The following is a 25,233-nucleotide window of genomic DNA, read 5'->3' as shown; positions in this document are numbered from 1 at the left end:
TTACTGTATCTTTCTCTCCCAGATTAGGTTTGATTGCATTTATATAGTACCTTGGTGAATTGATCCTTTTACATTGATTTAGGGAAGATGGCCTTTATCATTATTGTTTTATTAAGACAGTTTTTAAAACTTGATTTGTACCTGTGCTATGTCAGAAAGGAATTTGGCTTTTCCTGGACACGCTGGTGAATTCAGTTATTCTAGAATAAAGGAATAGTTTGGATATGTACCAATAAATTGATTACCTAGGACTACAAACTTATGTATATAAATACTTTAAGAACACTGGAAGGGCCATGGATAGTTGAGTGGGTAAAATTTATTTTGATAAAATTTCAAAGTTACATTTTTCAAGATAGAGAATTCCCATGTACCCTTATAGTATTTCCTATTCTGTATGTTACTCTTCAACTACATGTGTTTCAATCTGTGTACATACACACCTTGTTTTGTGTTTAGTTTTGCTGATAGTAGATTGTAATCTGTACTTAGATTGTAATCTGTACTTCTACCTACTTTGGTTTTATGGGCTTCTGGTGTTGGATCACACTTGGTTTTTCCTATGTTAGGCAAGTGTTCTTATAATTTCAATTTAAAAATATTTTGTTAGATAATGGATTTGTTAGGTAATGGATTTCATTATGGAATTTCCTTTGTTTAATTTTATTTTATGTGAATTAGTATGAGTGTGTCAGATCCCTTGGAACTGAAGTTACAGACAGTTTTGAGCTGCTATGTGGGTGTTGGCAATTGAACTCTTGTCCTTTGGAAGAGCAGACAGTGCTCTTAACTACTGAGCCATCTCTCCAGTCCCATGGAATTTCTTTTTATTAAAATATTTATGTATAAGCCGGGTGCGGTGGCACATGCCTGTAATCCAGCATTCAGGGAGGCAGAAACAGACAGATCCCTGTGAGTTCGAGGCCAGCCAGGTCTACAAAGTGAGTCCAGGACAGCCAAGGCTACACAGAGAAACCCTGTCTCAGAAAAAAAAAATCTGTGCAAGAGACGAGTACAGTAACATTAACAGTAATACAGCAAATTTATGAATGGGAGTTCTTGTGTAGGGGTACAGATCAGAATCATTTACAGTTACCAGATCGCGTGCAACCCAAGTACAAACTGGTGTCGCATTGCCTTAAGTGCAAAGAAAAGTTCATTTTCCCTAGTGTTGGGTATTGTCATGCTAAGCAAGGACACTAGCAATGAGTTGTATCCCCAGCTGATTACAGAACTACTATGGGGCAGCAGGATATGGAATCAAAAGTGGCTTTTTAAGTGATTGCTATGATTGTGCTAGCTAGTAACTCAGGTAGAAAACATCAAAGGAAGGTTGTTTATTGCTTCTCCAGATTTCGTGTGTGAGATTCTGTGTGACCTCTACACTCCTCATACATCTCCAGTATGATCTGTGAATGACAGTAGCCGGGTGACTTCAGTGTGCTGGGCCTACACAATTACTTAGCTCCCAGAGTACTTTATCATTGTTACACATTAGTGTAACAGTAGTTACACATAGTACAGAACAGTGGCAATCAGCTCAGAAGCTCTGACCTGTTACAAAACACAAACCTTTGTTCTCGCTGTCTTTTTAACTTTTATTTATATTTCATGTGCTCGTCCTGCATGTTTGTCTGTGTGAAGGAGTTGGATCTACTGGAATGTTAGCGACAGCTATGAGCTGCCATATGGATGTTGGGAATTGAACCTGGGTCCTCTGGAAGAGCAGCCAGTGCTCTTAATCACTGAACCATCTCTCCAGCCCCTAACCACTCCATTTTATACATTATATATTATACATATACATATATATATGTATATGTATATATGTGTATGTATACATATACATATATATGTATATGTATAATATATATACATATATATGTATATAAAAATTTGTTGGAGGTTTTTTGTTTTGTTTTTGAGACAGGGTTTCACTGAAGACAAAGCTGGCCTTGAACTCAAAGATCTACCTGCCTATTCCTGTTGAGTGCTGGGATTAAAGCATTTGCCACCATGCCTAAGTATTTTTTAAGATTTTAAACAAATAGTAAGTTAAATACTGAAAATATTTAAGTTGAATATTCAAAAAAAAAGAAAAGAAAAGAAAAAGATGAGCTTTAAGTTTTAGTTGAATAAATGTAGTCAATAGGTCACTCCTTACATTTAAGGCTATGTCTGACTTCTTTCAGATTTCTTCATGGGCAGTGCTTTGACTTTGTGCTAATGTGCTTGCTTCTTGGATTTTGATCATTAAGGTGCAGAGCAGAGATAATAGTTTTTGCATAGATACTTTGTTAAAGGATCTTTCTAAGCATGTCCTAAGCACTCTGTAATGTTGACATGAAATTACAAGTGTAGGGTAGATGCAGCTCATAAACACCCTTATCTTGAAATTTGCTCTGCAGAACAGATCTTGAATGTGTTCAGGCATATGTTCTTTAAAAAATGAATGGGTTTTTTGACAACCTTACAAATGTTTGGTTTATAGCCACCAAGCACTCTAAATATGTCCTGTTTACCTTCTCTAGTTGACGAAAATGAGTCACTATAGTTTCTAGGAAGTATACATGTGATAAACGTATACCTGGTATGTATATAAGTCACATTTCCATTTGTTGATGGCTCAGGTCTCCACTTTTTAGCATCCTACTGATACAAAATTGACATGCCATACACAACCTTCTTTTCCACATTGCAGTTTTAGCCTGTTCACAAAGTTGTGTAACCATTATTGATTCCATACTTTGGTTTGCTCACAGAAATTCATATCCATCAGCAATTGTTCCTTGTCTTCTTCTCACTGTTCCCTAACAACAACTTGCTTGGATTTTTATGGGTTTACTTATCTAGACATTTAACACAATAAATAGTGCCTTAATAGTCAGACACATATACATAGAAGTAAAAACTTTTAAAAAGAAAATTACATTTTAGTTATTAGCTAATAACATTGTAAGGAGAGACTGTATGAACATTACAGATAGGTTTTGTGAACCTTTGGTCTAGAATTCTGGAGTCATGTAAAACTGACTTGGCAAAAAGAAAGAGATAACAACTCCTATCATATTCATTATTTTGAATGCCAGGAAAATATTTTTGGATGGATGGAAACAAAAAGTAGTAGAGCTGTCTCTCCATAGTCTTCGGTAAGAGAACGTCAGTGATTTTTAAGTTTTCTGTGTTACTTGTTAATCTTACAAATGTGAATTAGCTATAATAGCAAAAAAAAAAAAAAAAAAAAAAAATCTCTGCTTTTAGACTTTGGCAGGGGCTTTGGTGTGTGTCCTGGTGGCTTATTTATTCAAGGGAACTGTTTTTATGACTGTTTTAAACACGGTTGACAATAGCTCAGGGCATAAGCATGTTGCAGCCCTGTAGCTTTCTCTGGAATGAGCCCTATTTAAAGTTATGCAAGTGATAAAAATGACATGATCTTAACATAAAATTGCTTTTAAACTTCTGGAAGAAATAGATTTTATATTTCCTAAAATGAAGATTAACTGTTCAGCAGTAGAGACATCTTCCAGATTTATTCAGTAGTAAAGAGGAATAATTCTTAAACCTGACTATTTAAAGGAAGGGTTAGTAATAGAAAGTTAGCCAGTGCTTGGAAGGTGGAGGCAGAGGCAGGAGGATCTCTTGAGTTGGAGGCCTGCCTGGTCTACACATTGAGTTCCAGGACAGCCAGGACTACATAACTCACCCTGTCTCAACCTCCCAACTCCCACCCACCCAAATCAAGTGTACATATATGTGTCTTTGTCAGGCAGTTGAATACAAGGCAAGTCTATGGAATAGATGACCAAATTCATTTAAGAAAACCAGTATTATCTTCCTCTGTCTGACATTGGACAGAGAAAATTCACCTCTCCAGAATTAGGCAATTAAAGTAAATTTCTTTTGAGATAGTTTCTTATAGCCCAGGTTAGTCATGAGCTATCCAAGTCAGGCCTTGAACTTCGATTCCTCCCGCTTCCACCTCCCAGGTGCTAAAAAACAGGTATGTACTAACTGCCATTCCCATCTCTAGGAGATTTTTCTAGGGACTTTTGGAGACTAAAATGAATAATTGTGACTGTGAGGCTTGTTTTTTGTTTTTGTTTTTTTTTTGGGGGGGGGTCTTTTGTGCTTGTTTGTTTGTTTTAAGAAAGCTGTCAGTTGAACAGCTTATTTTTGTATATTTAACCAACATTCAGTCTGTACCCAGTGAGCTGAGCAGCCACAAGAGCAGAGAGCAAGGCAGGATATGGGATTTTTGTTTTGGTGCAGATCCTTACTGTATAGCTCAGGCTGGGTTTGAACTCAAGATCCTCCAGCCGTGCCAGCCTCCTGCATGTTTGAATTGTGTGTCTACACCAAACTGGCATACGTTTTTGTTTTTTTGGTGTAAAACTAAATGGTATTGTGAGCTTTGTGTCATTGTGCCATTCACAGCAAACTCCCCTCCCCCCTTTTAAAGCAAACATTTAAAAAGTTAAAAGTTGCATGGAGGCTTATTTCTGTAATCCAAGCATACCACTGGTTGTTTGGCGTTGGAGGTGGTAATATTGTGTTGTTTATTTTTCCAGACCTAGTCTTTCTACATAGCCCTGGCTGTCCTGAAACTCTTTAAGTAGATAAGACTGGCCTGTGAACTCACAGAAATCCTCTTGCTTCTGCCTCCTGAATGCTGGGATTAAAGGCAGGTGCCACCATGTCCTGCCTGTTGTTTGTTTTGTGTTATGGGTGTTTTGTTTGCATATAGGTGCTTGCAGAAGCCAGAAGATACTGGATTCCTTGAGAATAACAGATAGTTGGAATAACAGATAGTTGTGGGCCTCCATATCCGCACTAGGGATTAAACTGTGTCCTCTGGAAGAGCAGTCAGTGTTCTTAACCTATGAGCCAGGGTTAGGCATCTCTCCAGCCTGGCTTTTGTTTTTAGGTGCAAAACAAGAGCTGTTTGATTGGTTCTGTTTAGAGCAAAACCTAACTTTATGGGCAGTTTGATTATCTTTTAATTTAAATTTATTTATTGACTTTAAATCCCAGTTGAAGCTCCCTCCCTCCTCTCTTCTCAGTCCCACCCTCCCTCTCTTTTTTTCCCCTATCCCTCTCACCCCTACTCAGAAAAGGGGAGCCTGCCCTTCTTCTACCCATGCAGAGGCTGAAGTACCAACCAAGGACCCAAGATCTGGGCCTACGTCCCCCCACCCCCACACACATATGTACCCTGTGTACCCTGTGGGTTCCCTAGTAAGGGGAGTGGGGACTTTATCTCACAAGGACTCTGTTGCATGCTTTTTGATAACTTCCCCCTGGCAAGGCTGCCTTGCCAGGCTACCATGGAAGAGGATGCGCGCCATTTGATTATTTAAATATGAAATGGAACTAGGTAGTTTGTGCATTTCTAAAATTTTCTCAAAGTCTGTCCCAAAATGTTATTTGGTTTTAAAAATTGAAGTGTGGCGAGTTGGAGAGAGATGGCAGTTAAGAATAACTACTGCTTTTGGTGAACTCCAGCGTTCAGCTCACAACCTCAGCTCCGTGGGTTCTTTTGGTCTTTGTGGATATCTGCATGTACATAGTTCATATAAATTCTGACGGGTACATGTGTAATCACACAGAAACACAAATAAAAAGTTAAAATAAAAAGTTTTCTAAGATAGATTCACTGTTAAGCCCTGGTTCTGCTGGAACACACAGATCACCCATCTCTTCCAGAGTGCAAAAGTATACCTTCATTTGAAGTACGGTTAAAACAGAAATTGCTATCTGGTTTAAGCAATTTACAGTTAAGCAATTTAATGAGATATTAGGCTCTAATGTGTTCATAAAATGTCAAGTTGGGTTCGGGGGATGGTTCAGTGCATAAAGTACTTGCTATGCAAGGGTGAGGATGGCTTCATATCCACCAGCACCCACATAAAACATGAGAATGTATGGCCACTCACCCCTAATCCTGTCACTCAAGAGCTAAGACAAAGGAATCCCTATAGCAATTTGGCTAGCTACACTAACTGAGGTGAGCTCTGAGTTCAGCGTGAGATTCTCTCTCATCTTAGTAAATAAAGTGGAGAAGGGTTGAGGAAGACACCTGCTGTGAGCTTCAGGCCTTGGCATACTCACACATGTCCTCTGAATTTTTTAAAAGTCAAACTTAAAGAAAAAGAAGCAAGAGTCATGATGGCTCAGAAAAGTCTAACTCTCGTTCCAGGGTATCTGACACCCTTTTTGGCCTATGCAGACAACAGGCACACATGAGGTACACACACACATGTGTAGGCAAAAACAACCATACACACAAAATAAACGAATTTCTCTTTTAAATGGGCAAAATACTTTTTTAAAATGAGTGTAGATATGTTAAGAAGCAAAGTGTTTTGAGATGAAGACCCTTTAAAACTATGAGGATAGCTCATAAAACACCGAGGGGAGAGGGACTCAGGAGGTCTTCTCCACCCTCAGACCGTGACAGACCAGTTGATCTTGAAGCTTGACCTGATTACATGGGGCTGGCATTTCCTGATTTCCTGTAATCACTCCTCCTCACTAAATGACTCAGTGGTAGTCACAGTATTAGTCTTCCCATTCTTGCCACCGAGGTTAAGATTTTGGAAAACAGAAGAAACAGTTGGAAAAGGGTTTCTTTTTCTAAGGTATTGTGACATGAAAAAATACAGTGTTTAAGCTTTGCTTGTTCTGGGACATTGAGAAGATTGGGGTTTAGGGAAAGTGGCAGGGATGTGAAAGTAGAATGGTAATTCCTGCTCCCATGAATTTGCCTTCCAGAAGTGAAAGATGTTCAAAGATGTTTGTAGTGCAGGGAAAAAAAAAAACCCATAAAACACTGGAAACACTCATCATAGATGGACACCGAAATGGAGACTGGCCTGGTTTGTGAAGTACCTTGACCTTGAAAAGCACCTCATTTATAAACAGGGAATGAAAATAATAGCTTGTTTCTTGAAGTGTTACGAAGGATGGCCTACATAGCCCTTGCAACAGTACCTGTTATAAAAACAGTCTTCTTAGGCAGGAAAGATGGCTCAACAGATAAAAGCTCCTTGCTGCCACTCCTGACAACCTGAGTTCAAGACCCATATGCTAAGAGAAACAGCTCCCTTAAGTTGGTCCTCTGACCTCCACTCTCCCTCTTCTATGGAATATATATAGCCCCTCCCCTGGAAAATGTAATTTAAAAATAATCTCTTGTGGTCATGATGGTGTACACCTTTAATCCCAGCAGACAGATTTCTGCGAGTTTGAGAGCAGCCTGGTTTACATAGCAAGTTTCAGGCTGACCAGGACTACTAGTGAAACTCTATCTCAAAAAGAGAACCAAAACAACCCCAAAGTTCTCCAAGTACTGGTGGTTATTATGTAGCCAGTTGATTGGTAACAAGGTCTGTATAAGCTAATGTAAAGATCTGGGTTTTGTTTTAGTGAAACACAAAATTCTAGAAGGTAAATACTGTAACTGAGTATATTGTTGAGTGGTAGAAGAGGGATTAGGGTTTCACTTTTAAAATCATGTTTTATTTTTATAATAAAAAGTCTTGAGGTGGAGAGGTGGTGCTTGTTTTTGCAGAGGATCAGGGGTGGTTTCCAGCACCTACTTGGTCGCTCACAACTCTCTTAATTTGGTTTCTTCAATCTGATGCCTCCTGATCTTTGTGGGCACCAGGCATGCACATCATGTACATATGTACATGTAGGAAAAACATTCAGACACAAAAGTAAATATTTTAAAGTCTGTTGCTAGTAGCCCTAATAATACTGTGCCTGCTAACCTTTCATAGCTCATATCTCTACGTGTGATTCATGGATTACCTTGGCTGCCTCTTGTAATTGAAACAGGATCGACTGTGCTGTTTTTAGTCAGGTATAATATAAAGTATTACCTAAAAAAAACTAGTATTTTTGTTTTAACTATATAAACAAGTATCATTATTTATTGAGTGTTATTATGGCTTGAGTTTTAGTTACTTTCATTGCTTGCCAATTTGATAATTGGCTATTCTCCTCCTTACTTTTTCAGGGCTTACTCAGTTGTCTAAACATGCCTTAAGCTTGTAATCCTGCCTCAGCCTCCTGAGTAGGTGTTATTACCAACCCATACCACCAGCCTAGGTGTCTGAAGTCTCTTGAGTATGTGTGAATGTTTTATTCATCAATAAATACTTTACCTTAAGCTTCTGCTAGGTGCCAGGTGTAGTTAGGCAGTAAAACATGTCTACTCTAGTAAGAAATGATTGAAATAAAGACATTTCATATTTGTGTTTTTAAAAGAAAACTCTTCAAAAGCCATAGTGGAAACAAATATATAGTGCTATAATACTTCGTAATGTTTCTTTCCTGCTCGCGCTGAGACCTGGAACATTAAGCAAGTAGGGCTTTCAAAAGTAAAGAATTCCATTCATTCTGCATAACCACACATTTTAAGAAATATAAATTAGCACCGAGTAGTCTGAGGCAGGCAGACCTCTGTGAGTTTGAGGCCAGCCTGGTCTGCAGAGCAAATTTCAGAATAGCCAGGGCTACATAGTAAAACCCTGTCTCAAAAAAGCAAAAGAATTTTATTATGACTCACTTCAAACTCAAAAAGAATAAATTTATAAGGTTGTTTATTCATCTTTTGTTTTGAGGCAGGGTTTCTTTGTATATCCCTAGCCGTCCTGGAACTCATTCTGTAGACTGTTCTGTCCTCGAACTCATAGATTCTGCCTGCCTCTGCCTCCCAAGTGCTGGGTTTAAAGGCGTGCACTACTACCCCCTGGTTCTGATCTTATTTTTTTTCTTCTTGAAAAGATTTGTTTTAGTTATTTTTTTTTAATGTACACAAAATTAATTAATAAAGGTTTAGTCCTAGAGAGATAGCTCTTTTGGTAAAGGTTCCTGCTGACAAGCCTGATGACATAGTTGGATCCCTGATTTCTGCAAGTTGTGAAAGGCTATGGCATGGCTCACAACTAAATAATAAAAATGTAATTAGAAGTAAAATACTTTTTTTTTTCCCCTTTAAGATGGGGTTACTCTGTGTAGTCTTTGCAATCTGGAACTCGCTTTGTAGACCAGACTGTCTTCAACTTACCAACCTCACCTATCAAATCCACCTCCACCTGCCTCTGCTTCCACGAGTGCTGGGATTAAAGGCATGCACTGCTGCACCCTAAAATAAAAGTGCATTTTATTCACCCACATACATGTATACTTAAAATTTTCTTTAAGTTATTATATTTAACTTAAATGGAAAAAGTTGTTTAAGTATCGTTACTTAAATGCTCCTTGTAAGTTAAAACTTGTATTCAGTTGTAAAATACGGCAAAGTAGTAATTTTGAAATTGACTCTTAACTGTATTCTTAGTAGCCTAACCTTTAAATTGTATTCTTGTTCAGAATAAAAGTCAATATTGTTATGGAAGGGAAAAAGCCAAGAACTACATGTGAGCAGTGTCAGGTGTTAAGCAAATGGAAGGTGGTTTATAACAGATACTCTCATTCTTCCTGCCTCAACCCAAAGAGAGGGAAAAAAAAATGTGGAGGAAAAAAATTGCAGAGCACTCCCTTGGCAAGAATAAGAACTTTCCACTACCACTTGCCCTCAGGCGCTGACCAGCCCCGTCAGGGAACATTGCTGGATGTGAGCAGTGCTACCTTGCCTGCTTCCCAGGCACAACCCTGACTGAAACTCACAGAAGCTTGTGGTGTAAAGGAAACTGTCATTATTCCTTTGAAAATAGTAGGCGGGTCTTTACTTTCATTGATTTTTTTTTTTTTTTTTTTTTTTTTTAATCCTTAATAGATCTGCTTCCTGGTGTGTCAACCAAATAGACCCCTAGCAAAAGAGGTGAAGCTTTCAATCATAGCAAGTTCGAGGAAGTCCTTCATTAATTGAACTTCCTGAGGCAAAACTCTTTGCTTCCTGGCCTTAGTTCCTGTCTGTAAAACAAGGTCATGGGTTGGCTGAGATGATGCAAAGGTTCTCCTGCTAAGAGAATGCTAGAACATGGTGGGTTATAAAAACTAACTTGGATATTCTTCCTTCATGTCTTTCCACAAAGAGGCAATCTTGTAATGGGAGCAGAATAATCATACATCTTTAAGATAGCCATTTCCTGAATGCTAAGCAGTTGGACTCTTGCTAATATTTCTGGTATGCAAGAAACAGAATAGAGGCTGTTCTAAACAAGCACTTTGCTGAATTCGTGAGCCTGTGGCTATGAATATGTTCCTTATTAGTTTTCTTTATTCACATTTGTGTGTGTGTGTTTATGTGTGTATGTGCACCAAAAGTAGAGAATAATGTGGGTCCTAGGGATTGGACATCAGTTGTCAGGCTTGGTGGCAAGAGAGTTTAGCTGCTGAGTCATCTTGCTAGCCCTCCTTGTATTAAAATTTTTACACTTGATCTTAGCCAAAAGTCTGAGAAGTAATGTAAGAAATAAGTCAACAGAGAAAAATGAAAGAATAGACCCAGTTCAGCCCTGCCTGTCCTAGAACTCACTGTGAAGATAAGGCTGTCTTTGAACTCCATGGAGCTCTACCTGCCTCCATGGAGGCAGTGCTGGGATAAAAGGCATGCACCACCATGCCCACATCGGGTATTGCCTCTTTATTCATGGGTTTGATAGATATTTTTAACCTGTCTTTTAACCTGTTGACTTAAGTTCCTTCTGGATCAAGTCACTGTCACTGCTTGCTGACATAAAGTGTTGTGGTACACACCTTTTGTTATGCCCAGATCTTAGGGTTCGCAAAGAGCTTTTTCGGGCTTAAGCTCAGTCTTGCCATCCTCACCAAGGCAGTGAATCAGAGAGGAGAGCCCCAGCAGCTGCATAGCAGGGGTTTTATTGGGATTTCTAGCTTAGCAGTTACACTATTGGGTACAGTTGGGTGACATTCGGCAAGGACAAGCTTGTTACAAAGTGATTGGCTAACTAACATAGAGCAAGTTATCTATAGCTCAGTTCAGCACAGATGCCCCACTTTGAGATATAAGATAACCTTCCCATTCTTGTGGTTACCTCCAGGCTATTCCATGGGTAAGGAGTTTTATGGTTTTATTCCTGGAATTGGTGACCTATGGCCTAATTCCTGGGACGGATGACTTTGGGGGGTTAGAGGAGTCAGGCCTGGTCCTTTCACTTTAATTCCAACATTGTAGAGGCAGGAGGATCTTTGGAGTTAAAAGACAGCCTGGCCTACATAGTGAAACCTAGGACAGCCATGGTTTATGGAGACCTTGTCTCAAAAACTTGTAACAACAATGCTCCTCGAGTTACTCCAGACCCCCCCCCCCAAACTTCCAAACAGTACTCCCTCTGCCAGCAGGAAGTAGCCAAATGGAAAACAGCACCCCATATCCTTTATATAAAAAAGATCTGGGAATAAAGGAAAATCACCCAAAAACCAGCACCATAAAACAGGCCCATGGCTTAAATTTCTGGCACTTATGGAATTCCAGAAATAAGCCAAACTATCACATCCTCTGAAATCTGGAGGTCGAAAACCAGCTAGTCTGGCTTACCACTCACCTAGCAACTTACAAAACAAAGCAAGCAGTTTCTTGGCTTGGTGAGGCCAACTCTCAGACTCTCCCACTACAAAAACTGATTCTTGCTGCTGTGTCATACACACCTTTAATCTTGGAAGACAAAGGCACGTGAATCTCTAGGTTTGAGGCCAGCTTGGTCTACATAGTAGATTCCAGGGATACATAGAGAGAGTCTTGGAGGAAGAGAAGAAAATAAATCTGGAAGCTTTGGTAAAAGAGACAGAATTCTGTTGGATCCTTTTTTGGTTGTGAATCTATTTAATGGCTGAGCCATCTCTCCAGCCCTTATTGGATCCTTATAGAATTGTCCAGTAATGTCCCAAAGGTATCATTTGAGCATTCTGAATTTTTCCAAACCTGTGAGTTTAGCAGGATATCTCCAGCTTCTTTAGACAGTTTTGTAATTCTTTATCTTTGACCTTAGTAGATACTTGGATACCTTATATAACATCTCAGTTTCATCCTTTTTGTACCTTAAATAACTTAGTCAGAGCTTCATAACTTGCATAAGCTTTCTACTTTTCTATTCTGGAAACATCCAGCTATATAGATAATTTTTTCTTCTTCCTCCTCCTCCTCTTAAAATTTATTTATTAAACTGGATGCAGTGGCACACACCTGTAATCCCAGCACTCTGGGAGGCAGAAGAAGGTGGATCTCTGTGAGTTCAAGGCCAGCCTTGTCTACAAAGCAGTCCAGGGCAGCCAAGGCTACACAGAAACCCAGTCTTAAAACAAAACAAATTCTTTACTAAAATACAACCTTTTAAACATTTTGTTTACTGTTTTCGTTTTTTAATTACATGAGACAATTAGATGATTTCTCTGTTTGAGAATTTTTCCTGGGGGAGAGAGATGACTAAGTGATATCTTTCACCTTGGGAACCAGTAAGTATTAGGCTTAGTTATAATTGAGAAGTGGTTACTAAGAGAAGTGTGGGTGACCCAAAAGCAGTCACACTGAAGTCTTTACCCACTATGTATCAGGGCTTTCCCATAGCCACATAGGTAGATCTAGGAAACCCTAGATCCTCCATAAGATCTTGAGGCCTCCTGTAATTAAGATGTATCAAAATCGGTTGGGATGGCTCTGTCTCTTCTCTGTAAAGGAACGTAACATTTAACCTCTCCCACAGTGATCATTAAGACAGCAGTTGTTTAACTTAGAGCAGAAGCGCCGCATTTTAGGAAATAGACATGATAAACGTTTAACCTTATCTGTAGGACAGACTTAAGGTCAGGAGTCCCTGCTGTCATGGATTTTTTTTTTCCTTAAGGTATATAATGGCTTAGGATTTCATTGTTTGGCAGTAATATAAACCAAGGTTACCTCTCCTCTCATGTAGGGGAAGTGTAGCTCACCCCAGTGTAGATGGGGATGATCTCATAGAGTAGCTGAAAGGGAGATACTTGGTGAGAAAGTACCGGATCTTGCCCTGATTTGTTCTGAAAGTTCCCACCGGGTTTAGAGGTCTAGGGAGGATACATAGTGCCCCAGTGAAATAAAAGGGGGGAAGTTTTCCTGTCTTTGGGGTTGCTTGATTTTTTTTTTTTAAAGCTGGGGGGGCATATATATGTATGTATGTTATGTATGTTTGTGTGTGCACATAAATATATATAAATACGAAGCAAGCACTGCAAACACACAGTGTTACTTTGGGTTTATGATTTTTGATTTTTTTTTTTTTTTTTTTAAAAAAAAAAACATCAGTAACTGTGTGAAACAGAATTTTTCCCTATTGGACAGGATTGAAAGGCGCTTTCTAGAGAAGAGCTTCAGATTTTCAGTTGGATGTTTTGTGTAAAAGAAAAAGATCAGTGAACCAGCAGTTCAGCCCTGAGGTGTAAAGAGGGCAAATTGCTGGGTGTGGGGTAAAAAGAGAGGGGGGGCAGTGGTAGGTCGGTTGCATAGGTGGGCCCATATATTCGTGAAGACAGTCATTGAGGCATTCAGTCAGCATTGTTTGGTCAGCAGTTAGTGAACAGCAGTACAGCAGAGTGACAGTCTCCATATCAGGAAGAGCACTTGACAATGCATCGTGAACATCTTTCACTTAGCATGTGTGTATAGGTGTCACTTCCACCTTACTCTAGTGTTGATTATGTTAGCCAGAAATGTTGACTCGTACATTTATTGCTGGGTGTGGTGGCACAGGCCTATATATAATTCCAGTATTCTGGAGGCAAACAAGAAAATCTGAAATGAGATCTTGTTTCAAGCATTTGTAGTAGCTTAGCAATGCAGTAGAGAGCACTTGCCTATCATATACATGGCCTTGGCTTTAGTCTTCAGCAATGATAAAATGGAAAAGGAGGTAGAGAATTACCTCTTCAATTAGAAACACTACCTGCTCTAGCAGAAGTTCAAAGTTGGGCTCCTAGCTAGCACTTATGTAGGGTAGCTTCCAACCAACTGCAGCTCTAGCTCCAGGGGATCTGATATGTCTCTCTTGGCCTCCGTGTACATAGGAGCATAGACAATACACCCCAATTCTTTCTCTTTCCTCCCACTACCTTTTTTTTTTTTTTGCGTGGCCAGCGTGTAGGGAGACAGGGTCTCACTGTGTGGCCTTGGCTGTCTTGGCACTCACTGTGAGAAACAGGTTGACCTTGAACTCACAGAGATCCACTTGTCTGTCTCTGAGTGATAGGGTTTAAGGTAAGTACCATTGTATTTGGCCCTTTCTGTTTTATTATTATGTTTATATAATGTGTGTGCCTGGGCTCAGTGTGCTATAGAAAGTGTGAGATTCACCATATTTCCAAAGAAGCCAGAAGAGAGGGAATGGAATCCTTTGGAATTAGAGTTAAAGACAGTTATGGGTCAATGTTGGGAATTGAACCCAGGCTCTCTGCAAGAGCAGCTAGTGCTCTTAACCTCTTGAGTTCTCTCTCTTTCCCCTAGATAGAAATTAGTAAGTATAGTTACTGTGGATATCCCATCAGTTTCAGTGCACAGCGTGAATAACGTAGTTGTAGATTGCAAGCACCTCTGTACCACATTGGACAAAAGTCTTATCTTCAGCTCCCACAGGATCATTACATAAATCATCTCAGACATCAAAGGAACATTTGAAAATTTTCCATTTAGAGTAATAATACTTGCAGTTGACCTTGTACTCGTTTCACAGTGTTGAAAGGCACAGGGAATCAAATTAATTACTGACATGTGGAAATAGTACTGTTAGGACAGTGTGGTGGTGGCATACCACTTGGCACTTGGGCCGAGCTAAGGGACTGCTACAAGTTGAGTGCTAGTAAAACCTACTTAAAAACAGACAGGGTCATACATTCAGAGACAGGCCATGCCAGGGAAAGTGGCCAGCACAGAGTTCACTCAGTATTTTTGTGAGTTTGTTGGGGCTTTTTGTTTGGGTATTATCTTAGTCTTTTGCTGGATTTTTTTGACTTGATTTTATGTTTTTGTGTGGAGGGTTGTTTGTTTTTTGAAACAAAATAGGGAGTTGAGGAGAATCTAGGAGGAGAAAACATGATCAAAATATATTGTGTGAAAAAAAAATTATTCAGAAACAAAACTAGGACCACCAAGATGGATCAGCGGGTAAAGGTGTCTGCTGCCAATCCTGATGACTTGAATTCAGTGCCTGGGATCCACATGATAGGAGACAGCTGACTTCTGAAAGATAACCTCTGACCTTCATTCACACTGGAATGTCCACACATATACACACAAAATAAGTAAAAATTTAAACCCTAAAACAAAAATGGTATAGTTCCTTCTTCATTCATACATACATTCATTCATTTTGTAATTTAGTGGTTTGTTGAGACAAACCTGGTTTGCCTGAAATTCATGGGAGCTACTTCTGCCTACAGAGTACTGGTACTAAAGGCACGTACCATCGCTTCTGGTCTTAACCTTTTTTTGTTTTAATGTCTTAATCATTTGGATGTACTCTCTTTGATATACCATGAACAAAGTTACATTAAAGTAGAAGGTTCATTTTATTGAGTTGGAATATTGCTGTTAGTTGCATAAGCATTTCCAGCAGGAATTCTACCTTCACATGTGTGTCCCTGCAGTCAAATGCAAGGATGATCTTTATCCCTGGAGATTTCAGACCTACTAGCTCTTTCTGTGCTGCTGTGTTTTTTAGGCATGGGGTTGTTTCATGCACTAGAGCACTGGTTCTCAAATCTGTGGGTCAAAAGGCCTTTCCACAGGGTTTGCCTATCAGATATTTACATTTTTATTCAAAACAGCAAAATTACAGGAGTGAAGTAGCAACCAAAATAATTTTATGATTGGGGGTTCACCACAACAGGAAGAACTGCATTAAAGGGTAAAAGCATTAGGAAGGTTAAAAACCATTGTCCTGATATTTTTAAAAAAGTTATATTCTTTTTCAGTAAAAGCTCTGGAGAACAGAGAATTGAACTAAATTGAAGAGTTAACAAGAGCAGCCTTTCTTGGATAGAAAGGCTAATTTGGTATTTTGTTTTCCAAACCACTTTGGTTGCCTTTCCAGAACCTCATGGGAAGTTTTACCCTTTGAGGCTGGAGGCAGTCCCAGGCACACTGCTAAGCAAGCTGTCTGATGAGCACACCCAGTTCCTTCCTCTTTAAAGGTCTAGTGCTCATCCAGATGTGCATATCTTTGGCAGTATTTGAAGACTACAGCTCTGAGTACTCTTTTCAGGAAGTACATGGAACTTTTGTTTTTGTCTGTTACTGGCTGTATTATAGCATTTTGCTTTATGTATACCAAGGGCTCAGCCAGGAATCCTTTGGGGCTATTAAAGGAACTCTACTCAGGAGAGGAAACTGTTGACTGAAAGATCTCTAGGTTATGCAAGAGATTTATTCATTTATTTGATAATTTAAAAAGTACCAAAAGTTTAAGTTGAAATTTCTCCACTATGGCCTGGAAAACCCAGTGTTGCTCATTTGTTATACCTTATGCCACTAGCAGTTCTGTGTATATGGTTGATATCTTGTGATTTCTCACATAACATACAGCTGTCTTCAGAATTTTTCATTGCAGTGTGGGTATAAACTGACCACAACTTTCATTGCTTACAAAAAGTTTGAACAAAGTCATGAAAATAAGCTCTATAAAGTCTATAAAAATAAGAATTTGTGGCATCAGAGCAGTATATGGTGCAGCTTTCAGAGGGCAACAAAAGTCGTCCTTGTCCATGTTTCATTCCCTGTGTGTCTGTGTGTATTTTGTGTCTGGAAGCACAGGTGAACTATCTTAAATAAATAAGCTAGTCCTATTAGGTGACACAGAATCACAGAACATTGGGTGATATTATACGCATCTGATATTGCCCTTTTTAGCATGGGATGGATTTTTGTTGATTTCTGCATTATGTCTGATCATACATGCCTCTGGCTTTTTACATTTTTATTTGGAGGTTAGAAGACAATTTAAGGCAATCTGTTTTCTGCTTTCATTGTGGGGGTCTCAGGGATCAAACTCAGGTCTTTAGATTTAGCCTCAAGTGCCTACCCGCTGAACCATCTCACCCACATCTAGTTTTTTACTTAATGTTTAAGATTTATGTTGTTATTGTGGATGGGGGGGGCACAACTTTGTGGAGTTGATTCTTTCATCTTTTCATGGGTTTTGAGAACTGACCTCAGCTGTCTATGCTTGCATGGCAAGCTTTAACTAACAACCTGTCTCCTCGGCCTTGGTGGGTTTTTTTTTTGTTTGTTTGTTTGTTTGTGTTTGTTTTTGTTTTTCCCCTACGAAAGCCGGCGAATGTTTAGCTCAAGTGATTTATGAAGCTTATTTCTATATATCTTTGTTTAGTCAGGTCTGTTTTCTTATTTTTGTCTCTTTGAAGTTAAAGTAGCATTTCTCCTGCTTTGTATTTGTGTTGTGAATTAATTAATCTTTTTAGAACTTTCTTTTGGCTGTTGTTAATATTGTTGGGATGATGGACTTAGACCTTGTGGTTATGTAGTCATTGTATTGTTACTAAGTGTCCAGAGTAAAAGCTTGGAAGACTGTGTGCACACACAAATAAGTACTTTTTAGATTTATTTGGGTTTTCCTAAATATCACTTTCCTGTATATTTCAAATCTTATCATAGTCCATCCTAGGGCCTCTAGCCAGGCCCTGTGCTGCTAAGTGAACACTGCCATGTAAGCCCCAGACCCATCTAGCTGGCTTTAAACATAATCCAGTTGTGTTATTCATTGCCAGTAGTCTGCTCTTAATTTGTTCACCCTGCTTAGAAATGGAAAAGTATTCTATTGTACTGTATGCAAGGTATTTGTTTTTAAAAATTGTGTTTGATTTGGAAATATCTTTAGGAACTGCAAAAGTTGCTCACTTTAGTTGCCTTTTTTTTTTTTTAACCTCTTAATTAGTTGGCGACAAAGTTCCTGCTGATATAAGATTGACTTCCATCAAGTCTACAACTCTAAGAGTTGACCAGTCAATTCTCACAGGTAAGTATTGCATATTGCAAAACCACTCAAGTTTTAAAGCCTCTTATCTCCCAGCTATATGTAGTTAATGCCTACTGTCAGTTTATAACATCCTACCCCAACTTTCTCTGAGATACTTAATTTCTTAGGGTCATCATGGTCCAGGATGGAATGATGTGTGGAGGCAAGGTTGTCAGGTTAAAAACAGTGCTGGCAGGCTGGAGAGGTGGTTCAGTGGTTAGGATCCTGACTTACTCTTCCAAAGGACCTGGGTTCAATTTCCAGCACTCACATGACATCTCAGAACTGTCTGTAACTCTAGCACCCTCATACAGACATACATACTGACGAAACGCCAGTGCACATAAAATGGGGGAAAACACACACACACAAAACATGCTGGCTAGCACCATGGCTCACTTGAGTAAAGATACTAGTCTGGACTGGAGAGATGGCTCAGCTTTTATGAGTGCTCGCTATTGTTGCAGAGGACTCTGTTGTTTTATAAAAAAAAAAAAATCTCAAATCATTCGACTTTACCAATAAAGACTCGGGTGAAAATATTGGTAGCTCAGAGAGTCAGAGGAAGCACCAAGCTGATCTTCCTGCTCACCAACTTCCCAGAAGGAAAAAGGCCCTTGCTACTCAGCTCACATTCCAGAAGGAAAAAGTCTTCTTCAAGCTGTCTTAAATACCCTCAACTCCATGTCTCTCCTTTCTGTTTAATCCCTGTCCGGTGGTCTTGACCGAGGGCTAACTTTATTTAGCTCTTGGATTAATGGTTTGGGCTATGATGAGCACACACTTGTAAAACAGTACTTGTTTCAGTAAACACAAATCTCTAGGATCAAAGACTGAGCCTTACCACAGTTGGAAACAGGTTTTTACAGTTCACAATCTCTGGGTTCACAGTGGGATCAAATATCCTGCAACGGGACCCCGGTTCAATTCCCGGCACCCACAACTGTCCACAACCTCCATTCTAGGGGAGCTAGTACCATCTTCTGGATTCCCACGGAATCTAGAAAGGGATGCAGTACATATATGTTCTACTAAAGATACATACACATAATAAGCCAAGGGGGGGGGGGGTAGAAAAAGAATGAGAGAAAAAGAACAAACTTGTCCACAGCCAAAGGTTGCATTTGATTCCCAGGACTGGTGTACTATATTCCCTTTCCACCCCTGCCCACACATTAAACAACTTAGGTCCGAACCTGAATTAAATAACAAGTAAATATTAAGTTTTAAAGGCTGTCAAGATATGTCCGTTTTAAAAGTAATTGATCATAATAAATATGGTAGGTCCAAGTCACCTGGGCTTTAATACTTGGTTTTGTAGAAACTGCCTAACTTTAGCAGCATCAGCTTCAAGCCTTTAAGCCATAAAATGTTAGGAAAATTATTGGATTATATATCTGAGATTCTTAGGGTGTGTCTAGAAATAGAGACAGAACTGAAAAAGCTGTCAGAATCTTGTTTTCACTTGGCTTTTTGAGGTAGGGTATCGTGTAGCCCAGGCTGTCCTCAAACTCGGTACATAGCTGAGAATAATCTTGAACTGCTCTTTCTGCTTGTACTTCCCAAACTGCTGGTCTCACAAGCTGGTCTCACAACTTTATAGTGCTAGACATTGAATCAGATTTTGCATGCTAAGCACTCTGTATCTGAACTACATTTCCAGCACAACTGAATGTCCTTACACTGTAGTTGTAGGTCAAATAAGAAACCATATCTTTTATCAACCAATTATTTGACTATTCCAGGAAATAAGAGAAGGTAATTGACTGGGTTATTATTTCAGAATTAGTCTTTATTTTAAAATTACAGTTCACAGTCCTGGCATCTTTTTATTCCTAGTTTGCTTGCTTTGAACAAATTGAGACCTTTGCTTCTTTTCTGATATTGGCAATAAATGTGTACTTTTTTTGTTTGTTTTGAGACTAGGTCTCACTCTGTTGATTTCTCAAACTGGATATGTAGCATATGGTAACCTTGAACTTGGATATAACCCTTCCTCAATTCCCTGTGTGTTGGGATTATAGGTGTGTGCCACCACAACCACCCACATTGGCAGTGATAAAAAGTGGGAATGGGTTGATGTGGGTGGGAATTATCAAGATTAGATATGTGTCAGATAGAGCTAACCATTTTGTTTCATAACCTGCTTAGGTGAATCTGTTTCAGTCATCAAACACACTGACCCTGTCCCTGACCCACGAGCTGTCAATCAAGATAAAAAGAACATGCTATTTTCTGTGAGTACTTTTATCAGATGTTGGGGATGGGGTTGCTAGGGGTTGAACCTATGGCCTCACCTAAGAATGTACTTTTATTTGGAGATAGACTCTGTCTTAGTTAGGGTTTCTATTACTATGAAGAGACACCCATCACCACGGCAACTCTTATAAAGGAAAACATTTATTTGAGGCTGGCTTACAGTTCAGAGGTTTAGTCCATTATCATAGCATGCAGGCAGACATGGTGCTGGAGAGTTAGGTAGCTGAGAGCTCTATATCTGCAACCTCAGAAAGCAGGAAAAGACAGTGAGTCACTAGGCCTGGCTTGAGCTTCTGAAACACCAAGGCCACACCTACTCCAACAGTGCCATTCCCTGTCTGGGAGCCATTTTTATTCAGACTACCACCCTCCCAAAGTTCTGAAAATATGACTTTTAACTGGCCACCTTCAGTGATTACACTTAAAATAATTAGTTATTCCAAAAGATAATTATTCTTTACTGTGTGTCTCAGCTGTCAAAAAACGAACAGCTGGGAACAAAACAGCTGGTACCCTGGCAACAAAGCAAACTTCAGAAAAGTCTTCAAGCCTAGAAAGGGTGCTTTTCAAACTATATGGGCATTGCTGCTGTTTGTGGCCTGTGATTTTAAAAAAAAGTATGTTTGGAAAGAGCAAACATGACATACCGTTTGGTGAGCCTAGGTGACAAATAGGTGGATGTTTATTTTTCTAGTTGGTATGAAATTTTTTCAAGTAGTACAGAAATACATACATTTTGTTTATTTAGAATCTAGATTAGTATTTGAAGGGATAGTTAATAGGAGAGCTTAAGTACTGACAGTATGTACAATGCTGTAGTGACAATAATGTAACTATCATTCTGGAACTGGAAATTAAAGTGGAGTGGGCTGCAAACTCACATTTGATTTCACCGACCTGAATACTGTTGCTGGAATACAAGTTCTGAAACGGCCAGCAGGGCTCATTTTACATGGCAAAGGTAGCCGAGAGCAACTTTTGGAGCCAGAAACAAAGATAAAAGCACAGTGCTGAGAGCTATATGGAATTTAAAATCACAAAAGTCTGCTACGCCCAGAACCGGTCTGTAGGCAGGTCCATGTTGTGTGGAGAACTGTCCAGTCCCTTGGTTGAATAGGTACCATGTGGAATTCAACCAGTATGCTGGTCAGTATTTAAGTTGGGGAGTGCTGTTGATCTTATCACCAGTTTTCCTCTTTTCCCTAGGGTACAAACATTGCTGCTGGGAAAGCTATGGGAGTCGTGGTGGCAACTGGAGTTAATACTGAAATCGGCAAGATCCGGGATGAAATGGTTGCAACAGAACAGGAGAGAACACCCCTACAGCAGAAGTTAGATGAGTTTGGGGAGCAGCTTTCCAAAGTTATCTCCCTCATTTGCATTGCAGTATGGATCATAAACATTGGACATTTCAATGACCCAGTTCATGGGGGCTCTTGGATCAGAGGTGCCATCTACTACTTTAAGATTGCAGTGGCCCTGGCTGTTGCTGCCATCCCCGAGGGTCTACCTGCTGTCATTACCACCTGCTTGGCTCTTGGAACTCGAAGGATGGCAAAGAAAAATGCTATTGTTCGAAGTCTGCCTTCTGTGGAGACCCTTGGTTGTACTTCTGTTATCTGCTCAGACAAAACAGGCACACTTACCACAAACCAGATGTCAGTCTGCAGGGTAAGTAATGAGTGTCCTTTGTGGTTCTTGGGTGCTTCTAGGCTTCTTTTTAGATTATGTGTTAATGCCATCAACCTTTGGTTAATAATTTGCTTTTCAGGGTTTTGTGAGGACTCAGCCAAGTCTCTTAGTACCTGAGAGTAATTAATCATTTAGTCACCGTACTGGGCCTGCCTGGCTAGAGGGTTCAATAGCTAAAAGCACTTGCTGCCAAGCCTACTGACCTGAGTTCAATTTGTGGGTGATCTCAATTTGGTGGAAGGAGAGAACTGACTCCTAAAAGTTAACCTCTGACTTCTGCGTGCACTCCTGAAACACAAAAAACACGTATAAAAAAATTAATAATTCCCAACTGTCTTGGGAAATATAGAATAGCTATATTAAAGAAATAACTGGGGTGGGAAAGATGGCTTAAGTGGTTAAGAGTGGTTAAGAGCACTGTCTGCTTTTCCAAAGGACCTGGGTTCAATTCCCAGCACCCACATGGCCGCTTACAACTGTAATGCCAATTCCAAGGGATCTGACACCTTCACAGTAAAGCACATAAAATAAAATAAAATTATTTTTAAAAAACAAATAACTGGAGGCTTGATTCTCTGTCTCTAGATGTATGTGTTCCAGAGGAAACTATTTAACCGCCTGCTGAAGTCAATTGCTATTTCCATAACATGCTAAACAAAACACCATTTCTCCCTAAAAAGCAAATGCTTGTAATATAACTTGGCATATTGTTATGTTAGCCCTGCCTTTCTTACCTTGTTAGACCATCATTTGAAGTAAGAAAACAAACAAAACCTTTAAATGTGTCCTAGGACAGTAAGCACTGAAACTAGGCACAGTAACCCACAATGGAAATCACAGCTCCTGCAGGTAGAGGCAGCAAGAGCAAAACGTCAAAGATCCTTGGCTACAAATTGATTTTGAGGCCAGCATGGGCTAAATGAGACACTGTTGTATTTAAAGAAGAAAGCAAAAGAATTGAGAAGCTGGGTGTGGTGGCATATGCCTACTTGAGGCTGAAACAATAAGTGATTGTGAGGGACAAATTTTCAATAAAATGTGAAGTGAGAATTTTCTTACAGAAAAGGTTGATTATGGTTATTAACCCAGGCTTCACTGTTTAACTTAGTAATTGTGTGATCTTGAGTGAGCCTGTTTCTCCTGTGATTCTCTATAAAATGATCATACCTCCATGTGGTGGCACACACGTTTAATTCCAGCACTAGCGAGGCAGAGGCAAGCAGATTGTGAGTTTGAGGCCAGCTACATAATGAGACCCTATGTGGGGAGCACGGGAGAGAGAGAAAAAAAAAAAAAAAGAAAGAAAGCTTGTTCTACATTGACAGAAACTGTTCTGGTAGGCCCTGGAGAGTGTTTGACTCTGAAATGTCTCTTCTTGATCTTTTCTGCCTGGCTCTCAGCTGCTTGATGTAAGTTCTGAGCATTTAAAAAATTAAGTGTGGCCTTTATCCTGGCCTTTTGTTGACTTCTGAATCCCTGTATCTTTATTTGGGTTATCTTATACTATATCACTGTTTAGACAGTTTGGTTGAAGGTTGTCTGAGCACTTGAGTAAGAAGCATTGCTGTTAGGCTAAGCCTCGGGGAACATCCTGTAGACTTCCTTTTTTTGTCTATTGTTTTTTTTTATTTTTTTTTTTAATTTAAGGTTCTTTGAGACAGGGTTTCTATTCGTAGCCTTGGCTGTCCTGGACTTATAGACTAGGCTGGCCTGGAACTCGCAGAGATCTATCTGCCCCTGCATCCCAAGTGCTAGAATTTTGTTTTTTGAGACAGGATTTAGCTGTCCTGAAACTTTGTAGAACAGACTAACTTCGAACTCCCAGATCCACCTGCCCCTGCCTCTGCCTCCTGAATGCTGGCCTTAAAAGCATGCACCACCATCACCTGGCTCAAACTGCCTTCTTAAATAACAGGGCTTTCCACTGTAGACAAGGAATTATTGTGTGTATCTTTTAAGGACTTTTATTCTGTATTTCCTTATAGATGTTCATTTTGGACAAAGTTGAAGGTGATTCTTGTTCCCTTAATGAGTTTACCATAACTGGATCAACATATGCACCTATTGGAGAAGTGTGAGTAACCTTCATCATCTGTGTCATTGTGGTGATTGCTTATTTAGATCTGTCATAAGGGGTGGATGGAGAAGATCTTGATGTTGGAAGCACTGTGGCGTAGGGATAAAGCTAAGGTATGCCCTGCTTGATCTCCAAATACACTGAATAAACTAACTGTAGGGTGTTGTGGTGGACATTGTGGCAGGTCAGGAGATCACAGCCAGACTGGCCTACACGAGAATGTGTCTCAAAAGGGTGTGTACTCATACACACACACACACACATACACACAAGTATAGCTAGATGGCTGACAGTGGCTCGTTTTAATGATTTTTGTTAGCAGAATACCTTTTGAAGGCAAGATTTTCTGGTGAATCTGTTCTAATTTGTTCTCCCCAAACTCATTTTTTTCACTGCTGGGACCTGTGTCAGTGTTGTTGCATGCTTGCGGACGTTCAGGGACGCCCTGGGATGTGAAGTGAGAGGTCAAAGAAGCACTTTCCCTGTAGGTGCGACAACAGGAGTTCCATGTCAGGAACTTAGAGGAGAGAACCTGCCACGCTTTGTCTTCTGACCTCCTCACACACGTGCTGCACTGTGGCATACAGCCACAGCCCCGTGGGTTGTTTATCTTAAGTTGAGGCAAACTGTGATCCAGAAATGTTTTCTCTTTTGATAGGCATAAAGATGACAAGCCAGTGAAATGCCATCAGTATGACGGGCTTGTAGAGTTAGCAACAATCTGTGCTCTGTGTAATGACTCCGCTTTGGATTATAATGAGGTAAGACTCCTCATAAATGAGAAAGAGGCCATCCCTGGTTCAAGGGTAGGGTGAGTGGAATTTTAAAAAGCCATCTTCCTCCCTTTGAAAAACAAGTTTCTGGTTTTATTTCCCATTTCTCTTCAGTATGGCCTGGCTGGAGAAAGCCTTTCACAGCTCTGAGGCTGGCCACTGCAGTTGTTTCACTGAGATAAATAGTGTGGTGGTGTTCTGGCCACTGATGCACCCTTGCTTTAAAGGAGCAAAGCTCAGGTTTCAAGTCTTTCTGAGAGTCAGGGTGAGGATTAGACTTCTAAACATGGATTGCTATGTGTTCTCAAGGACAGTCTGAACCTTATAGGGTTGTTTTGCTGTTGGTGGTAAAGAATAATAACCAAGAGCAACTTTTTCCAAGTTAAATAGTGGGGTTAATTATTTGCTTTCTTTCTCAAAGCCTAGGCTTTTTCTTTCAGAGAATGCTAAAGTATAAGAATAATAA

At 39.7% G+C, this 25,233-nt stretch overlaps 1 protein-coding gene across 1 annotated transcript in view; it reads left to right on the top strand.

Annotated features, from left to right (window-relative positions):
- Atp2a2 (ATPase sarcoplasmic/endoplasmic reticulum Ca2+ transporting 2) overlaps positions 1-25,233 on the top strand; it is a 49,882-nt gene that overhangs the window by 14,631 nt on the left and 10,018 nt on the right. Inside the window, exons 6-10 of the mRNA XM_055605980.1 lie at positions 17,886-17,966; positions 20,118-20,203; positions 21,432-21,896; positions 23,903-23,991; positions 24,653-24,755. Coding sequence (XP_055461955.1) covers positions 17,886-17,966; positions 20,118-20,203; positions 21,432-21,896; positions 23,903-23,991; positions 24,653-24,755 — 824 coding nt within the window. The remainder of the gene's footprint in view (positions 1-17,885; positions 17,967-20,117; positions 20,204-21,431; positions 21,897-23,902; positions 23,992-24,652; positions 24,756-25,233) is intronic.

This window comes from Psammomys obesus, unplaced genomic scaffold, assembly GCF_907164565.1.
Source record: "Psammomys obesus unplaced genomic scaffold, mPsaObe1.curated_primary_1811, whole genome shotgun sequence".
NCBI lineage: Eukaryota > Metazoa > Chordata > Mammalia > Rodentia > Muridae > Psammomys > Psammomys obesus.
Note: the sequence above shows the minus strand (reverse complement) of the source record. Positions and strands in the feature narration are given on the sequence as shown.